The sequence below is a fragment of the Kryptolebias marmoratus genome, linkage group LG8 (assembly GCF_001649575.2).
Source record: "Kryptolebias marmoratus isolate JLee-2015 linkage group LG8, ASM164957v2, whole genome shotgun sequence".
Classification (NCBI taxonomy): Eukaryota; Metazoa; Chordata; class Actinopteri; order Cyprinodontiformes; family Rivulidae; genus Kryptolebias; species Kryptolebias marmoratus.
Window position 1 is genome coordinate 26,444,137 of NC_051437.1, and position 21,174 is coordinate 26,465,310.

General features: G+C 37.7%; 1 protein-coding gene across 3 annotated transcripts in view; it reads right to left on the minus strand.

Moving 5' to 3' along the window:
- Window positions 1–21,174, minus strand: part of LOC108233134 (plexin-B1) — a 55,675-nt gene that overhangs the window by 21,055 nt on the left and 13,446 nt on the right. For all 3 annotated transcript variants that reach the window (XM_017411382.3, XM_025004888.2, XM_017411383.2), the window contains exons 2-6: window positions 7,692–7,768; window positions 6,464–7,337; window positions 5,859–6,101; window positions 4,051–4,233; window positions 1,792–1,920 (exon numbers count right to left, since the gene is read on the minus strand). In XM_017411382.3, the coding sequence (XP_017266871.1) occupies window positions 1,792–1,920; window positions 4,051–4,233; window positions 5,859–6,101; window positions 6,464–7,327 (1,419 nt within the window). In that variant the 5' untranslated portion in view covers window positions 7,328–7,337; window positions 7,692–7,768. The remainder of the gene's footprint in view (window positions 1–1,791; window positions 1,921–4,050; window positions 4,234–5,858; window positions 6,102–6,463; window positions 7,338–7,691; window positions 7,769–21,174) is intronic.

The window sequence follows — 21,174 nt, forward strand, 5'->3', positions numbered from 1 at the left end:
GGATGTTCATTGCTTTATTACTGTGCCACGTCCTGAAGAGCCTTTTAATATCTCAAGTTCTTTCTCCACTTTTTCAATTTGTTTGGAAATTTTAAAACATAATAAGATTATTTATTCTTTTGAAATAAGAAAAACTGCTGTCAGTCTTAGTCTTACACTCTCATGATTCATAAAGAAATTTCACACCGAATAAGTGGAAACTAACTAGATTTTAAATAAATGAATATGGAAAAAAAAAAATTCACTGGGTCACACAGACGTTTTTCCACCAATTAAAACAAAGTTTTTTACTTTTTTAAGGTGGTTTACAGCCAGTCCTGTCAATGAAAAGTCAATAAGCCTCACCAATAATCAAAACTGTGGGTTTTAATAACAATCAATAAGAGGTGATGTTATTAATACATCAAGCTAAATGGGATCTTTCTGCTTACTTTACTGAACCACTTAAAGTTTTAGAGGGTTAAACATGTTACAGCAGGATCCATGTTGGTGACCCTTAATTAAAACAGTTAGATTCATTTACATATGCGGCTGTAGTTGTAATCATGCATGAGAAACAATGAATATTTTACCAACACCAATGCTTCTATTTGATTTAAAATTGGCCGTATTTTTACTGGCTAACTTGTTTTTTAGTTTGCTGCATATGGATTGGGTACAGCTAATTAAACTACAGTTGTAGCATCTGTGCAGTTTTACATCAGATAATCACCTGATCTTTGTCTATCTCCCATGTTGTACACCAAGCTTCCTTTGTTTATTGTGATGCTCTGTGGTTTCTGTTGATTTCACCACTAAAATCAGAAAATAGTTTCCTTCTGCTCAACAACAGACTCCACAAATCATCAGGCAGACAAACCAAACCTGCCATTCCATTGTTTTCAAATACCAGCAAGACACAATTGGGACTCAGATACTGAAAGCACCCACATCCCTCACATCACTCATATCCCTCTCCTCCTCCATCCTAAAGCTCAAAATCCCACTGCAGCTGCAAGTAGCTGTTTGCAGTACATCCTTCCAACATGGCAGAAAAAACTATCTTGACAATGTCACTACAGCGAGTTTACAGGCTGTAAGTGTGCCAACAAACAGGTTCATTTACAACCTTTTACCTTAAAAGGTCAACAGATTTATTTAAAAACAAATTATGTCAATTTGGCTTTTGTCACATTTACAAATATAATATTATGTCTGATTCTTGAAAATAAACTGTTCGCTCATTAGATACTATTGTTACTTTTATTAAAAATGCAATGCTTGCAATGATACTTTTTTTGTTTGAAATATTAAATTTAACTTACCCTCCAGCTTTAATTAAGACTATAACTGCTCAAGGTCTGAGTCCAGACTTGCAGTTTCTCATATTCATTTATCACCATCCACAGCTTCCTACACACACTCTGTAGGGAGTGTGCCAACACAATGCAGGCCACTTTTGATGATCAATACTATTGTTATGTCTGACCTTACACCTCCTGCTGACTGTTTTGCCCATCTCAGTAGGGTTTGTGACTTTTGACCCCAGCTGCCAGCTGGCCTCTCTATTTACTTCTTTGGCGCTTTTATTTTTTGAGGGACACACAGCTTGAGGAAGTATCAAAGCATGAAAATCCTCTGACAAACTATAAATTGTCTGGAGGATGACAAGCCATGTTCATTCTCATTTATGAAGACATCTGGATGGGTGGCTGAATGGGAACAAAGCTGCGTCTGTTTATACATCTGCTGGGCATTTTAAATATAAAACATATAAATAACTACCCCTAGGTGCACATTTTGAGGCCTTACCGTAGTTCTGGTCATGACATAGATATGTGATCCATTTTGATCGAGTAACAAGTCGCTGTTGATGGGGGAGTTGGGATGTATGGTGGAGCTGGCATATACCTCAACACCACCGTCCTTACCAAGGTACACCTGGAAAAAAACACCAGAAAACAGAAGACATTTTGGTTTATTTAATACAACTTTAACAAATATTACAAGAACCGAAGTTATTTTTTTTTTCATAAAAAAGAATACAACTTAGTTTGTAAGGGATCTCCAAAACTAAAATGTAACGTTTGATCAAGAAAAAATAAAAATAATGCATAAGAACCTTCCTTATCTTCCAGCTTAAACAGGAATCCAATCACACTTGCACAGGATCGCAGCAGAAGTGGCCATAAATGTGATTATCAAACAGTCAAATCTAATATGAAACACAGGAAGACACCTCTGGCTTAAGTGATTCCCAGACCTTCAAACTCTCATGTTACCTCAGCTTAATGAAATCACTGCAAATAGAATAGAGGATCTGTTGTCCCATTAGAAGGATGCACTCAGCACATAATGGTAAAGGAAGTTGCTCGCAATGATTAGTGAAACCTTTAGGCATTAACTATTGTTTTACATGTCATATTCAATATTTTATCTGTCCCTTCTAATCTTCAACAGCACACATAAACACATTGTGTTTTATTTATAATTTCTCTAATTCAAATTTAATGTTACAATACGTTTAGTATGAATTCTAATTTTGAGTTTTTTGACTGGTGTTCTTTTGACATGAAATAACTAAATTAAATTATTGCAGGCCTCTGCTTGTCTTAAAGAAATAAACATTAACGTGTTAAAGTGTTTTTATTAAGCTAAAGCCAGGATATGATTTAATAAAATAGTCTGGCTCTTTCCAAACTTCAAAAAGCAATGAAAGCTTGAAGGAATGCATATCGCCCACCGCCTTGCATGCCAATATTGAACAAAGATCTTGCGGTCTGTCACCACACGCTAATTAAGGTCATTATCTGTAAATATGACTGAGTTAAAGCCATTTTGTTGTGTTTGCTAAGGTCAGTTAGTTGTGTGGCTATCCTGAAATAGGTTGACTCCAAAAGCTAATCAGTTGTAGGTGTGCATGGAATGATTTCTTTCAGAGAATTTCAGTAAAATCCACCCAGTGGTTTGACTGAACGATTTAATTGTCTGCTTTTCATGGTGGCAGGCAATCCTTTAAATACTGGTTCATCATTCCAGAATATTTGCAGATCAAGAGTGAATCAAGCACACAAATTCCTAAAGGTTTGTCATTTTAAAATTGTGTTTTATTAATCAAATAATCAAACAAAAAGGGCTGGCTGAAGTGCTGTTCCAGCTCAAGTTTCTAGTGCTTTTCTGAGAAATACTAAACATACTGTAGCTCTAGCTTCATAGCAATATGAGACTGGTGTAATCTTCTCTACTAACTCCTAGCAAGAAACCCTGCAAGAGCGTTTCCAAAATGTTGAATTCTATTTTGTATCCAGATACTTTGGAATTTGATTTCTCGTGATACAATAATCCTGTTCTAATAGCATGTTTCAGATGGCTCCATGTGCATTAATACTGCTTTGATCTGCTATCTTAAAGTGTTAAGTCGAGCCCCAAGTCTCACACTCTTTCCCACACACAGACTAAAAGAAGAAAACGTCACAGCACAGTTTTGTCTACAATCCTCTTATCTTGATCCTGTCATGCAAACATCTCTGACATTACTGATAAAAAAATAGTGTTACTCTTCTCTTTTCAAGGAGAAAAAGCAGCACTCAGACTTTAGTTTTCACTCCTTTAAATCTTGAAGTAAAAAATGCACCATATCTCCAGGAATCACAATCTGCACAACACAAAGCAAACACATTAAGCATGGGATCACTGTGGTATGCTAGTCTGTGTATATTGGAACACTGCAAGTGGAGATATGACGAGAATCTTCCATACTTCAGTGTAAGACTATGGTGAGGAGGTAGAAAAAAAGCAATCCATTAAACAAAGGATCCATGAAACTGAAGTCTAATATTTTTTTTGGCTTTTTTGTGTGGTAAGGTACCTTTGTTTTGCTGTAAGAAGACACAACCAGACAGTGCTGTCAGGTTGTACAGACAGAGCATTAGGTAAGCCCTAATACTCACACAACTTCTATGTATGAAAGAGTAGAACACTCCCTAACTGACTCATGGATTAAATGTTTCACAATGAGTCAGGGTTGTTTCACTGCCTTCCATCCGGTGCGTGCCAGGGAAGGTCATCTACCTTGTGAAGATTTCCTTTGGCGTCTCCCAGAAAGGCAATGCTGTGTCCCTCTCTGACACTGACAGCCACAGCAGTGAGACGGGCGACTGAAGTTTGCCACACAGCGATGGCTTCCAGCGCGTCCTTGCTTGCCATAGGGCTGGGGGTGTGGTCAGAGCCACATGTGTACGCCTTCAAGGTATTCTAAAAACATGGGACAGGATGGAGAATTTGGTTACTTGGAACATAAACACAATTGTTACTGCTGTTATTTGAAATTACTCCAAATTCTGATTCTATTGTTTTTCTGATTTTTAGTTTTCTTCACTTGTTTTCTTTTTTTTTTTCTTCACAAAGTCTAACTACTACTTCTCCACACTTTGTGCTATTGTAGCCATTCATATACTGAAACATTCAGCTCATTCAGGAGATGGGTGCCACGACTTTTGGTTTTTCTCATTTTTATACTTTTCAAAATATTTCACTTTTTGACAAATATTTTCCTCATATAAATACACTAAGATCTGTTCAACACATTTATATTTAGACTACCATTCTGCTACATTTAGATTTTGGCTGGCCTTTTGCTATATTTAGCTTTTAGCTAATGTTTTGCTACTTTTGACTTTTAGTAGCAATTTGCTACTTTAGCAAGCCTTTTGCTACATTAAGCTTTTAGCTAGAAGTTTGTTCCTTTTAGCTTTTAGTTATTATTCTGCTTCTTTTAGCTTCAACAACTCAGGTTCAACTTTTCCAGCAAAGTCATTCAGCAGCACTAATCATAACACTACGTTTTCACAAAAAAATGTAATTCTCTAGTTAAATAAAACAATCCTTTTGGAAAGATTGTTTTTGAGATCCTACACAAACTTGTGCCAAAAAAAACACCCCAGGTGTTTTATTATGCAACAAAGCTTCAAAATCTTTATTCATTTTAAGAAATTTATATCATGGATTAAAGTAGAGGTTGTTTTTAACAATCAACTAATTCTTTTTCTCTTGCTTTAAGATTTCAAATCCTAATTTTTTTTTAGTCTTTTCAGTTTATTGAGAAAATAAGATGGCTTATCATTGTTGGTGAAATTGTGATCTAATAAATCTCTTTTCTTGCTTTCATCTTTTTTTCACTCAGTGCCCCATTTTCATCCTGTCAGTTTCTGTGATACAATCTTCCTTCTACTCCCATGTTTTAGTTTCCTCCCCCTTGTTTTCCTTCTCAGTCTTTGTCCTCTTATTTCAGTAAAAAAAAAAATAAAAAACTCTCGTCTTTTCTTGTCAGAGCTCATTAGGCTGCAGAACAGATGATTCAGGGTTGGTTTTCTTTATTGATCTTTAACGATCCCATTAAACGGTTCTGAGGGCTGAGGGAACCTGAGCGGCTGCAGATCAGTGGAGACGGTCTTTGGATGGCTGCAGCTGGGCAAAGCTACTCCTCGGGCATCTGGGAACTCAGGGCTTTTCAAAAGAAGTCTCATTACTAGACTTCCATCCATTACTCATCTTAATTGTGCCAGCCCAGTCTTTCCTTGTTACTTGGCTGTGCATTCCATTTTGCTAAACACTTAAGCCAAGTGAGTCAATATAGCTAAGGTCCAGGCATTACTTCTCTTGATATAGAGCTTTAATGTATCTACTGTAAGTCTTGTATCTCTGCTCCAAATAGACACATAGCAGTAAAAAGCAAAAAACAAAAACAAAACTGTCTTCTCTGGAAGGAGGAGTAATTTAAAGGCTGCTGTGTGCATATATTTCTGATCATAGTTTTAAAGTCTATGAGGTTGAAAATATTTGCTTTTTAGCTTGAACATAATCTTCTCCTGCATCCTTACCAAAGGCAGGTTAGCACAGCTGGACTTGACCTCGTACTCTATGTAGGCCACCTTCCCTCTGCCCTCCACCAACCCATCTTTGGTGTAGCAAAGGTCACGGGTGGAGTTGATGTGCTTGTCGAGCTCATCCAGAGAGAAAACACACAAAGCTGAGGAGTCCAACGGACTGCTGTTTGTTGAGCTGATGTGGGTGGAGAAGACTCCCAGCAGATCTTCGCCTTGCAGGCCCGCACCTTGTCCCACCTGTTGCAACAAAGGCGTGAGAAAAACTCCAGGCAGGAAAACATCAGTGTAATTTTAATGAAACCTCCATGTGTGAAAAAAATGACTGTGACTCATGCACACTATTGAAACTGTGGGCATCAAGACCTTAAATGGTATTCTGAACAGGTACTCCTTTTAAACTAACTATCTGCAAGCACTCGTAAAATTAAATCATTCGGAGAAAAGAACACAAACATCATCACCACTTGCAGTATAAGACTGGATTCTATTAGTCACTAACAGTAGTTGACAATGCAAATGTTTTTTATGGCCTGCAAAGAACCAAATGAATGTTAGACCATAATGTAGCCATAATGTTTTGACACAACCCATAAACGTACCTGAGCTGCCTGAAGCAGGTTATAATTCCTGAAAGGAAAAGACGGTGATCTGCACACAAGAGGAATTTCCACATACGAGTAGTAGGAGGTGTCCTCCAGGCAAACCCTGGCTGCATAAGTCCGGTACTCCCTTGATACAGATTTGAGATCACGGCGGTAAAACAAGAAGTACACATGTGAGCGTCGCGTAAACGCCGTTACGAAGTGATGGTCATATTCTGACAAACGTCCAGCTACAGCCAGCTTAGCTGTCTCCTCACAGGAAAAGAAAGGCTCCGATGACAGGTGGCGGGTGGAAATGGGCGGGTGGCTGGCAGTATATCCTCGACCAACATACATTACTGTCTTTGCACTGTCCGGAAGCTCCACCACCAACCCCACAGTTGACACTGAAGGATCATTGGCTGCAACATACTGCGTATCCACAGGCCTTTCACTGGAAAAGAGAACCTCCTTGATAGATTTCAGGCTACGTTTCTGACAGGTGCCCTGGTGGACGCTACCACAGGTGATCAACTCTGATGCCTTTGGGTTTACCAGAAGAAGTTTGTTGTGGTTACTTGTTCTTCTGGCTGCAGCGCAGTTGCTTTCTGTGACAGGAGGAAGGCAGCTTTTGTGATCACTCACAGGACCGGTGGTCTCCTCTTGCTCCAGCCGAAGTCCATCTAATCCGTCCAATTGGAAAAGGTGATCCCTGGCCCCCACATACACTGTGCCCACAGTTGGGTCTGGGTGGAGCACCAGGTGCTGGAATTCAGTGTCATTGCGTGAAAACTGGGGATATGAGTGACCATGAACAGCCGCTACGATGATGAGAATGAGGAGGAAGACCAGGGAGGAGTTCAGAGCCTTCCCATGTAGCATGGCAAATATTCTGTTCAAGGAAAAAAAAAAAATTCAGGGTTAAAGCAAATGTTGGTGTAGCTTCTCAGTCATCAAGATTAAAATCAAACCAACTGAACGTCTATATTATAGTAGAAGATGTTTCACGTTCCATCTGGGAAGCTTTTTCCAATTCAGAACTAACAAATGTGGAGTTCCATTTATATCTACCTACTCTTAAAAAATGCCATGCCAAGCATATTTTTAAGTTAAAGTTTATGAAGACAAAAAATATTAATCAGGCAAACACTCTAAACAGGGTTGTATTTTATTATTGTTTTACATCAACTAAAACAAACATGTGAGTTGCCAACTTTTGAATAGGTTTTTAAGAATAGCATCTCACCATTTATGTTCTCTTTTAAACTGAAGAGGTCCTTTGGTGGATCACCTGGAATCATATCCCAGTCCTTCTCCCTCCATCTCCATTATTATTTTGTGCACAGAGTGACAAAAACATGACAAACAGAAAAAAAAAAGTTTTAAGGTGACTCTCTTAACTCGTTCTTTAAAATGCTACAAGACTTTCTGTTTGACACCTTGTAGTGTTTATAATTTCCCCACCACATGGAGTGTTTTCAAACACTATCAGACACAGAATCAAACACCATACATTTGGCAGCTTTCATTTCCCATTTCCACAGCCATCACTCAACACCTCAGAGGAAAGTGGTTTGTGGACACTAAGAGTCGTCACATTACAGAAAACGTCTTTAATTATTGAGCAGGTTTCTCAGACCTTTCACTGACCCCAGTGAGAAAAAGTCAGAAATAAATAACTAATGCACACCATTGTGTGTGGAGCATGCCTAAAACCAGGGATCTGAATGACACTTTAATGAGCACTGAAAATATTATTTACACCCCGACACTCTGCATAATAACAGTGAAGAGAAATCTATGTCTCCATAAAACTGTGATATAAAAAAAATGCAAGCTTGTGCAACATTAAGTCAAATTGCAAACAGATTGCTAGGACATTAGAGATTCAGCCCCATCTCACCTAACCGTCTACCCCCTGCGGCTGCAATCAGAAAAAAAGATGAGGGTGGGGGGATAAAAGGGAGGAGGATGAGAATCTGGATGTGGGTTTATGTGTGTTTGTACAACAGGAGAGACCATACAGGAGCAGGTGCATGTGTCTTCTATGTGTGTCTCAAGCCTCCCCATTACTTATTCATGAGCAGAATTAGAAGTATTATAAAAAAAAACAAGTATTTGAGTTCTGTTTTTGCTGTATGACTGAGTGAATCAGCGGATAGCACAGTGTGGTAAACAGGCCTGAAAATTCACATAGCCCTCCAAGACAGCAGAGTGGTCTCTACAAAAATATATAACGCAAACAAAGTTCTGGGACTCATGTATTTTTTAACTCAAGCCTGCTAAAGCTCTTAAGGTTATTTTAACCATAATATCTGAGAGCTCTGTTCCACCAGCAGGTGGGTGTTTTTTTAACCAAACATCCTAACAACCGGATAGGCTGAAATAAGATACATTCACCTCATCATATTTGTCAAATATTATTTACTATCTAATAAGAAAACATTGTAAATTTTAGATGTTAATTTACATTTCTTTAATAAATCTGAGTAATAAATCTATTTTTGCCATTCAGTGTATTCAGCTAGAGTAAACCCTTAGAAAGGACTTGCATTTATTATATGCTATACAAGACAAATATGGTAATGCACACACAAAAAAGGCTTAAGGATGTAAATGTGTTTGAATTTTGAAGTGGGTAAAAATTAAAGTAGAATGCATTTTATATGACAGCTGAATTCAAATTGTCTAAGAAAACACTGTTATGAAATTAAATCAATCAACACATCACTCAAACTGACTTTTAAATGACAGCTACATTGATTCTGTATCAATCCTGGTAGGAAAAACAATGTTTAATCAACATCAATTAAGAGGGCTTTCTATTAAGTTTCAAGATTCAGAAATAACAGGTTCAATATTTATGCCTGATGGCGTTTTATTTTTCATTAAATTAAATTTTGCTGACTAATCATAACGAATTTGTAAATGTGCCAACAAAACACACTAAAGTGATGCCTGTCAAATATCACACAAGCATGCTCATGATAACAGTGTGCATTAGCAATTATAATCATATTAGCATTTAGCTGATAATGTGGATACATGATCCAAAAAGGGAAGTGTTGCAGCTACAAAATAAAAGAGCTTTATGAATTTAAAAAGTTAAAGAAAGAACATGTGATTGTTTTTTTTATAATTTGAGTCACCAGAAAACATTTACAAGTTAATGCTAACATGAACGAAAATATACTTTACAAAGGACATAAAGTCAGACAATTAAAGCAAAAAACTACTTAAGTTATACAAAATGAACAGCCTAAGCTTTGCTAACCTCAGGAAAAAATATCAGGATAATTTTTGGAGCAAATTTCTTGAAAGTGTTCCAAATAGTAAATTAGAATATATTGTTTGGTTGTCCCATTTTTCTTCCATAGGTTGCATAATACCTAGACTGGATGGTTTTATTGTTATAATCTTCATTGTCTTATTGTTCTGTGGTCATTTTGTTGTCTTGAATGTTGTTATTGTTGTGCAGCAGTGCCCTTTTTATACCAAGCTACATTTCTCCCATGGGGGACAAATAAAGAACTTTGAGATTTCACTTCAAAGATAAATGAAGTGAAATAATTTTATATCTTCTCAAGCCTTCTTTAGTTCATTACATTTTTTCAGCCAAACTACAGCACCTGAAACTCAGGGATAATAACTTGTTAAGCTGGATATTTTCAGCTTCATCCAGTGTCTGTCTATAGAGAGCCTGGGAACAATTCAAGAGAAATTCTCACTGCTGCTTAAGGCGTCCTCACCTGCTCTTTGACCGGTCAACATATTTATAGTCCACAGCGACCCCATCGCCATGGGAACCTCCTCTTATGGCAGTGGTGGTTTGCTACAAGCTACCCTGAGACCAGACTGGCTGACTGTGATGTGGAACAGAGTGGAGATGGATGAGGAAGAACAGAGCCATGCTCCTAGCTGATTAAAAAGACAAAAGGGGAAGTCCACTCTGGGACATGGCTCTTGACATTTAAGACCTTGTGAGGATTTTCTCTCCATCTATAAAATAAATGATCACTCCTTAATATATATTGCTTTTTTTCCATATGTAATTGTGAATGAGTTTATTTAGAAAACAGACTAAATTTGGATTACATAAAAATCATCTGGTGAGGTTCCCACCTCTACTCAGATGGGTTTTACTGCGGAAGGATTTAAGTACTACGACAAATATCACCCTCTAAAGAGGCAGAGATTTGGTTTCTCAGATGCTGGTTCATCAACAATCCCAGTAGCTCATCAGCTGTGCCTGGCAAGCAACATATTAGGCAATGATGTACAGTCCAACAAACTATAAAAAACTTCTGGTGGGGAAGAGAAAAAACAGCTATATAACTATATATAAACTATGGAGCAAATATGCACAAATAACATTAGTCATTTCCTCTTTCTTCAAAAGCTTCTGAAACAGGAGTTTGTCTCAAATTCAGAAACAGTCCGTTCTAACTGTGGAAAAATTTTGACTTCTTGAATTTATATGTGTGCTAACAATTATATTTAAAAGCCTCTATAAAATTAAAGGAACACTGTCTCATCTCAGAACCTCTGCCTGAACCCATTCTCTCTTTATGTTTATTAATCACTGAGAGAGTCTGCTGTGCAAGTTCATTCCTAAAGCATTTAATGAGCCGTGACAGCCCACTGAGCACCAAAGACCTCATAAAATATGTGAGGTCAACAACTCAGTGACAGTGGGGTACATCAGGCTTGGAGCCACAGAGTACTGCTTTGAATTGTTATGTCGTGTTGGATCGGCTGGCGACTCGCCCTAGGCCCCAGGCTCTGCAACAGTTGCATCTGTGGATCCCATTCGGACAGTACGATAGGGGAAGCAGCGAAGGATGAGATCAACAAGGCCAGTAGCAACAGGCTGTGGGAATATACAGAGCAGGCACTTCCATTTTCCAGTAAATACTTGGATTTGATTTAAAAATAAAAGAGGAGTGGAAAGAACTAGCATATGTGTTTGGGTGACATTCATGACCCGGTCACTGAAAAGCCTGAGTTGCAGAGTTAGCCAAGTCCTCTTACGAGTCTCTAATCCTGGTCAAAACTGTTTCCAGAGACAGCAAAATTGAGGAAAAATTTTTAAAAATGCAGTGGTTTTCTGTAAGATGTAACTATCGAAAGAACATAATTATCACGACATTACACATGCAGACATACAAAAGCAAAAACAGACTGGAATTGTTATAAACATAGTTTCCAGGAAAGATTTATTAGAAGATATAACCAAAATATGTAGGTATGAATAATGGAAAATTTTGGTTCAAATGTTTTTTTTAAAACAAACCACAGATTTAAGAGGGAAAGGATGAGAGTTGTTTTAAACATGAGAAGTGAAGACTTTAATATCACTGGATTTAAAATTGGATCTAGGAACAGATAAAAAGTCCTTGATCAAAAGATTAAAAGGCCAGCCGCTCAAATGAAAGCTCAACTAATCTGTTATATACTAGGGAGAGGCGTGATTTTTGAATATTCAAATTCTAGGGAAAATGGGCAAATTAAAAAAAAAAATAGAGTAACTGTTGCAGAAATTATTTTGTTTTACACCAGCACCTGGTAATGACACCACAAAGCTGTTTCCTAAAGGAGCTTTTTCTGAACAAATACCTGATACCCAGACAAACCTCCCGGAAAAACTTGGAGCGTTCCCAGCATATTTTTGCTATTGTACTTTATTTTGAAAGAATTCTAAAATAGAAACTATGGTCACTTGGCTTTGAAGAAAAACTGAAACTCTACTGGACAAATTCAACCCAAAGAATTGTGAGAAGATTTTAAAATACTGGATGTGTGCAACCACACTATCATATTTACAAACAAAAAATTATACTAAAATAACAGGGCGTGAAAAGAATATGACAATGCTATTACCAATATATATATTACCAATACCCTATCACTTTCATTAATGCTTTAATTCCATCATGTGGACTAGATGCTGGCAGTGCAAAACATGATGCACAGAAACAGGAAGGTTACGTAGTAAAACATCTCAGCTAATATGCTAATGTAATTATTTCATACATTAGGAACCCCCTGGTTCTCTCTGGTTGCTCACATGTTAATTCTGTTAAGCAATATTACAGTGGATTCAGCATAAATTAGCAAACTGGAGTTAAATCTTGCACAAGGGAGAAAAATTAGTGCAGCTCTACCAGACCACACTTCTAACCATGATTCCATTAGCACAAATGGACTTCAATCTGCTGGTAAGATCGAGCAGCATTTTAACTGATGCTGGCTTAAATTACATTTTCTCTTGTTATTTTAGTGTCAAAGATGGAAAAAGACCAATGTGACAATGACAGTGAAAGTTATTACAACTGGTGTCTGACCTGGTTTGAGAACCAACTGCAGTCTCATTCTAAATATACAACATGTATAATCAATCAGCTAGTGCAAACAGCAAAGTCATATCACTTCAAATCCACATTTACTTCTGCTGCACACTTCTACTTACAGCATAGCTGCTGGTATCTTCTATAACATTTGGATTAGTGTTTAGATCACTAACATTATGAGAGGCAGATGCACACGGTTGGCCTTTCTCCATTTCCGTTGGCTTCTTCAGGGTCAATGGGCATCTCTCTGCCCTCAGTTCACATGCAGACAGAGAAGGTCCCTCTCTGTGTGTCCCTCCGGTGTGATGAAGGGGCTCTCTGTCTGCTGCTGAGGCAAATAGTGTCCCTTTCACAGCTTTCTGACCAAGTGGCTGCACTAAACGGACGCAGGATAAAAGCTACTTCCCTTAAAAAGAAAGGCTACACACACACCGACACATTCGCTTAGGCAGTTTTATGACAGGATCTTTTCACCCTGAGGTGGCAGTTCTTTTGCCGGGAAAAGCAGGTGTTAAACTCTGCTGCTTGTTACAAAGTGTCACGATCGACCTCAGATCCACTGTAACAGCTACAGGCTTTTATCAGTTAGGAACTGTTGCTAATGAGCTGCCATTATCAGGAACTTAAAAAAGACAATCATACACAATCATACACCACAACAGCTTAACAAAGTGGGCCATCAGTGGATGCCAAAAAGACCACATATCACATTATAAGCACTTCATCATTGTTCTGGAGTGAAAAAAAGGAAATAATGCATTCTGAATTGTACTTTTATAGATCCCCAAAGTGGAGATTCACAGTATATAATTTATTTGAAAACTTCCCTAAAGAAACAATAAGCCACAATGAGTGGGCATTTTAAAAATAGTGCAATTAAAATGTAAAATGTATGTAAAATGATAAATAATAAATATAATAAAATCATTCAGTGGATTATGAGATATTGTGCTAACAGAGACAGACAAATTAATACACACAAAGACATAGGCAATTATAAATGATCATTAAAAAGAAGTTAAATTTATGCAAAAAGTTAAAAAAGTAAATAAATGTCAGTTTGACATTCAACAGGCAGAAGGGTCAAAAGCAGTCATAAGGAAGCAGTGGATGCAACTATATAATGACAAAGAAAAGGAGAGTGATTGACAATAGCAGCTAAGACTTGGTTTAACCGCAGGTAGAAAAATGACTGTAGGACCCAAGTTGAAGTGAAATATGGGCATTTGATAATTATACATATAGAGTTATATTGTCCATGGAACCCTGCTTACTACAGCTGATACACAAAAACAAAGCCACAAAGTTAAATTAAGATAATAGTGGGATATGCATTTGCTATTGTGAGCAGCTGTAGTTTTTGTGCTTTCATTTATTGTGTCAGAAGGGCAGCGGTCAGATCCTTAGAAAAAGTTTGACAAGGTTGGTCGTCAACAATGCAAGCAGCTGCCAACAAACTGTGCCACAATTACAGACCTCAGCTCTGTAGCCTCTCGTAGGAGAGACAGTCAGCCAGCCTCGAAGAGGATGACAACATGCGGATTGGATGACAAAACACAATGGAACCCAAGTCACTAAAACCTGTTGAGTTTAAATGAACGACCTAAAAGCAGAATGGTTTATGTTTGTTTAATGGACAAACTGAAAGTAAATGTTATCTTATGTTTGCCATGTATTTTAGTTGGCAATGATAAATAATATAAATATTACATGTTAATAAACTACCCATTTTATGACTAGGTTATGTCATGAACAGTAAAGTTTTTAAGTGGGAATAACTATTAAATAAACAAAGTTTAGTACTCCTAACCTCACAATTAGTGCTTTATTCAGAAAATTAAGGAGTTATAGTTTCAAAACACTTTTTTTTATTAAATATTGTTGATTAGCAGCGGTGGCCATCTTGAATTAGATTGATTGCAAAAGTTAATTAGCTCTAGCTACATCCGATGATTACTTCTAAAATGTCATTAAAATCTGTCCCGTGGTTCATTGAATATTTTGCTAACAGGCAACTATTTGGAGGCAGGACTCCAAATAGTTAATAGCTAATTTTTAAACAAAGTCCTTGCACAATCTATTAGCACTCTGAAAGTGTATTGGGGATCAGCTTCAGCTACTACCACATCAAATTTTAGATCAATACATGTAAATTGACTGACCATTTTTGTTTTTGAAAGGTCAGTTGACTGGGACGGCCATCTTGAATCGGGCTGACTTCAATTGTTAATCCATTGTAGATGTATATCTAATGATTACCATCTGAAAGCATCATTAAAATGTGTTTAGTGGTTCATGAGATATTTGGGTAACAGACAAGCACGTGAACACATGCACAAACCTCTGTGCTTTGGAGGTGGGTGATAGTGTAAAATACCATAATCTACCTCAAAATCTGGCAAAGTATTGTTATATTTATGAAAATGTTGATTGTTTCTAAGTAATTAGGTATTTAAAATTTGGTATCTAACCTTCAGACGAAAGTATGAGCCTCACAAGCATTCAGTTAACTAATTTGTCACCTAATTATGTGAAAGAAAATTAGCGTATCTCTAAACGGGTAATTACAGAACTATAAATATTGCACTTGGCAAGGTAATATTTAGGACAGCATTCCAAGAGTAAAGACAGTATTACATACAAAAGATGGAAAACTAAGGCAAATCCAGATTAAGTGGAATCTTTGTGCCAGTCTAGGGTTGACGTTCAGGCTGACCATATGCTCGCCTAAAACATCACGTCATCGAACACGCGCTGGCACAGTCATTGTGTGGCAGAATACTAACAAGGTGGTGGGGTGGGACGAGCATGTGCATTCATGAGTTTGTGCATGGCCTGCATACATTACCACCTACGACTCGCACAACCACCTCCCAACTGCACATACACACACGGCTGCCTTCTTTCACTGCACTCAATAGACTGAGAAAGTCCTTTGTCGTCCTTCGTTGTCGTGACGACATGCCTCGGTCTGGTGAATAGAGAGTCGAGGTCCAGCTCTCCCAGTCTGTGGGCATTTGAATCAGTTTGTCACACTGTCTGTGGACGCTTGAGTGATTCTCTGCCCAGCAATGTTTCTTGGTGGCTTTTTGTTTTAAACAGAAAAATCTTTTTAGCCTCACTTTTTTATTGGGGAATATCCAACGAGATTTTCAGAGTAGATATTAAATTAAAAAGTTAAAGCTGAACTATATATATATATATATATATATATATATATAGCATCCAGCCAAGAGGACCAGTGATAGTAAACCAGAGCAGAACTGGAACAGTAATATGCCCTCAGTAGTCTGCTTCCTGCCCAAACACCAGTTTAATAAATTTTACAATTATGAATCATGCAGTGTGTTTTCTCAAAATGCTCTGAATTAGAAAAAAAGAAACCTTCATCTATTCCCAGAGGAAAATGCTGCTGGATGTTGAAACAAGGCTGCAAGAATATGATTTGTTTTATTCATGCAGCTCTTGACCCGTGGCAAACCCTGACTCATAACATGCTAAGTGGAGCCAGTCCTGCATCCCCCTGTCTCAGCACAACCTCTCCTCGGCCATCTCTCCCTCTCTGTCCCCCATGCCTGGTATCTAAGGCGCCTATCTGGATGCCACACATTTTCTAAATGTTTAGTCAAGGATTCTTTGCTGCTGCTGTCGAATTGCATTTAGATCATTAAATAACTTCTTTGTTAACCACAAACATAAAATCTTTAGGATCAGCTATAGGTAAACAGTACTAAGTTTTACTTTTTCTAATATTTTGACACAAGACATGATGTCTAAAGGTACTCATATTATAAAATAAAACATAAAAAGGTTATCCTGAACTACATCAAATGGTGCAGTTTGCACAAGTTTACTCCAGTAACTTTCTAGATATGTTAATATGAATTTTTGAGCTGCTGGTTCAATAAAAACAAAGCCCTTAGCTGAATCAGTCAAAAATTACATTTAAGCTTGAGTCACATGACTGACCTACATTAGGCTGGTCAAAATTGTGTATTTTACTTAACAAATCTGAGCTTAAATACATTAAAGTTCTCAGACTTTTCATTCCCAAACAGCTCTTCCATGGAAAATGACATTGTTGACATATTTTTAGTCACTTGGATTGTTTCAATAGGTAAACAAGCACACCTGGTAGTTGGAAGCCATTCCCAATTTGTGCTCACAATGTTTTTATTTAAAAACATATGAACTATTGATATGGGAAAATATATATATTTATGTATATATCTATTTTTTTGGACCATCTTCATGGCACTCCAGTACCTTTAAGTTGCATACTAACATAGAAAATGAAATGCAAGTTTATTACTATAAATGATACATTTATAAGCAGCACAGTTGAGGGTGGAGATGTGAACTTGTAACCCTAATGGCACCCTGATGAAAGACTTGGGTTAATTCTTTCACACCAATTTCTCTGCTTGTGAAGGTGAGATGTTTCTGAGAACACCTGCCTCATTTCTTTTTCCAAAGTACTGGTTCAAGATATGGTGAGGGGGGGAGGGGGGGGGGCTACCTCACAGTTATGCCACAGGGAAAACAATATAACAAAGCTCCCTGCATTAATATTTCATAAGCTTGGCCAGTTACTTCAGTGAGTATGAATGCAAAGCCTACCCACCTTCATCCCGGATGTGTTTCATCTGCAGCCAGGGTTCACATACTGACATAACCCTGGTGAAGCTCTGAAAGGAGAGCAGTGACAGGCGTTCCTAATTCGCATTTCTTTCAGGATCACACTCTACAGTCCTTCAGATTTTTGTGCTCATTAGGTGGCTACTAGTGGAAACTTCCTGGTGCCAGTTAGTTCTTTACAAAAAGGAGAAGCAGCTGGTTAAACAGCTTTAAAATCACCCATGAACACAAACAGCAGACACATAGAAACAACCACAAAGAAATCTGTACAATTTACTGAGCTGTGTTGAGCTGCTTCAGGTGTAAACTGCTGTGGTTTCATTTAACTAACATACCTGATATGTAACATTGTCTTTAAGACATAAAACATGAAAAAAATGCAACTGACCTTTAATTATTTCTGTGCCAGAAATGATAAAAAACAGACACATATGATTAAATGATAATCTAATTCATATAAATATCTCATCTGGACTACAAAACTTTGCACTCAGGTATTAATATAATGACTAGAGACAAATCTAATAGGGATTCATCTTTGTAGCCAAATCAAGGAACCATAATAAAATGAAAAACACTGATTTTTTTATTTTATGAATTTTAAATACTTTTTAAAACCTTAAAATAAATATTAGGCAAATCTTCCCTCTCACAGTCAGTTAAGATGGCCCCATTCTACATATGTGCAGGCTTATACCCATGTGGCCCACCCACAACTCTGCGCCTGCCGTGGAAACCAAATGGTCACCCAGCATTCACAGTATGGTTTCACTGCTTGACCAACATTGCTAATGTGGCTAATAACGAAATTTCAAACAACACAGAAATGATAAAACTAGGGTAAAAAGAGAAGAAAACAGTTCAATAAAATTATTTTTTTACTTTTTGATTTTATTGTTTGACCTGAAAACAGAGGCTAATAATCAAAAACAAAATGCTTATATCACACATTCATTAGTTCCGACTTACTGTTTTATACTTATAAATGACAATTCAGTGCATTTAATTTCCTAACTGGTTGTTTAGAAGAGTGGGCAGGTGGGGGTGTTATCCTGGCCTTCTGTCAACAGGACGTGTGACGGACAGCTTCATTAGAAAGAAAATGGTTGCTCCTCCACTCAAAGACACGCCTTTGTCCACCCCCACCTCCTTAGCTTCCTGGGATTGGGAGAGAAGACAATCTGACCAGGTCTTTTAGAGTGGGAGGTCTTCAATTGTCAAATGCTTAATAGACTGTGCTCTCTCCATCTTGCTCAGGAACAAGGACAGTCGAACGCACACACAAACACGCGCACACACACAACATGTCCATACGTGGTGAGATTACTCGACTATCTGAATCTGTGGCAGAAAATCAAAGATGATTGATGAGTAGAGTCTGGCTCTGTTGAAGGACTGAGGTGTGTGAATGTGATCCAAGAACAAAAGAATATTTGCAAAAGGTTAAGCATATGAAGGGAAAGCAAGAAGGGGATTTTAGATGTCATTAATCAAATGGGCAATTCCTAATTTTCATTGTGTTGTCATTTTTTTCAATCAAGAACCAACAATGTCATATTGTCCTACAGTGTGAACCAGCTGTAGTAACATTCACTGTGGTATTGTTCTAATTAAGGATCAAGTTTAGAGTCTGCTCCACTGTGGTGAAACCTGGTTAACTTTCTCTAAAATATATTAAATCATATTTCAGTAAAATGGAAGTGCCGTAGCCAGTAGGCTGGATTATAAGACAGCCCTGTTGCTAAACCACCGACTGTGCCTGTAAGAGGTTGTGCGGCTGCAAATCAGCAAACCGAGCCAAATGCCAAACCAAACTGCTCCAAAAAGCATTCAGCAGTCTTTGTTCGAGATGGGGCATGGGCATGGACCCAACACTAATATGGCTAATGGCTTAGGGAACCCTACTGGTTCTTTAATTGAAGCTGGCTCGCTGGTGTCCAGTGAGGAGAGCGGAAAGACTGAGATAAGAAACGGCGAATGAGAGGTAGAAATTGGAGCAAGGGTTTAGGTTTTAGCTCTGATCTTGAAAAGAGGGGGGGCTTCCAAGTGTGTGTTTGTGGTGGAAATGGGAGGGGTCTACATAAGGACTGGGTAGCCAATCATAATATCCCCTGAGGTCTCAGGACACCTGGGATCATCAATGATTGATCAAACTGGAAGGTTTAACCAAGAAAGAGGTGGATTAAAAAAATTGGGACTCAAGGACCAAGACACACGACAATGTGTTTATGTGTGAGTGCATTTGTGTGCGTGTGTGTGTGTGCTTAAAAGGCAGAGAAGCAAATACAACCTAGAGAAATAACAACAAAAAAAGAAGCTACCCAAAACAAAAGATGCCAGATTCAGTTCACTGCATATGAAATGAAGAAAGGCTGCTGTGGAAGCAAAACGCCCCTGTCAAAGCCAAACCACAGCAGCAACTATTCAGAAACCCTGCAGCCTGCCCACATGGTTTTGGCTGTGCTCAGACCGGCGAAAGACAAACAGAATGTCAAACTGATCCACACAGACTGCAACATAATGCTTAAACATACAAAGCAGTGCCCCATACTGTAACTTGCGAAGCTCTTTATTGTAAAAGGAAAATTCTTGATACTTGTGACTTTGCAGACACAGTGTGTTAGGAGTTACCTGAAGCTGTGATACAAATAAGAACAATACCTGGAACAAAAACAAGTACAAAAGGAAAAATCTGAAAAATGTTACAAATGTTATGTTCAAACAAAGGAATATTTCATTGCTCCATGTGGATAAAACACCACATATTAATCCAAGGAATGTTCAAATTGTTGTAACAGTGACTGTTTAGAGCGCCATCGTAGCGTATTTGAGCCTGAAAACTGATAAAAGATGATAACTCCTAGAAAAACTGAGGAAAAGTATTGTAAATCAGTTCTGCAAATTGAATCTTTAAGTAGTAATCTTTGCAGTGTATTAGGTAACTGAATAATAGAAAAGGAAGTAGAAAGAAAATATAGTGGAATAACCAGAACAAGATGGTCCACTCAGGAGTAATTTCCTGTATCTGTGTTACATGCTTTTCAAGCACATTTTTACAAACACTAACTGTAAATTTGCATTTTTCAGCCAAATCAGATCAAATAGATACTTTTGCTTGAGGCCTGTCATTGACTCAGCACAGCTTTTCATTTTTTTTAGCTAAAATACCTACATGATCATGACCACCTAAGAGTCCAAAGATAAATAAGATCAGCACATGTAATAGGTTACAGAAGATCCTCAGCAATATAACTTTCCATTCAGCTGACCTTTAAAACTTTAAACCCTGCATACGTTTAGTCTATTACGAAGAAAGATTGCGGCCCTGCATGGTTTTATGTGTAAATAAATTTAAATTGGAACTGTTTGTAGAGAATAACTGAGCAATAAAACTTGTTTGTCTCAGGGGGATGATCACTGAGTAAAGCACATTGGCTACGAAGGTTACTTAGCATTGTTGCTGAATCTCCAAAGAAAAAGACTCCACTCCCACCATCAGGACTGCTGCTAAGAAATACATTATTAATGAGAATAGGCTGACTGATGCTTGGGATTAATTACAGTATCTCTGAAAGCACCCTCCCAACACACATTTATTTTTTTTGCATTTATCAGACAATAAAGATTAATTCAAGAGAAACCCTGAAAGTGGTCTGCAGAGATCTTGATGTTGTAAACACTCTAGGAGACAAAGGTGTGTACTTTATACTTGACAACCTATAAATTATATCACAAATTTAT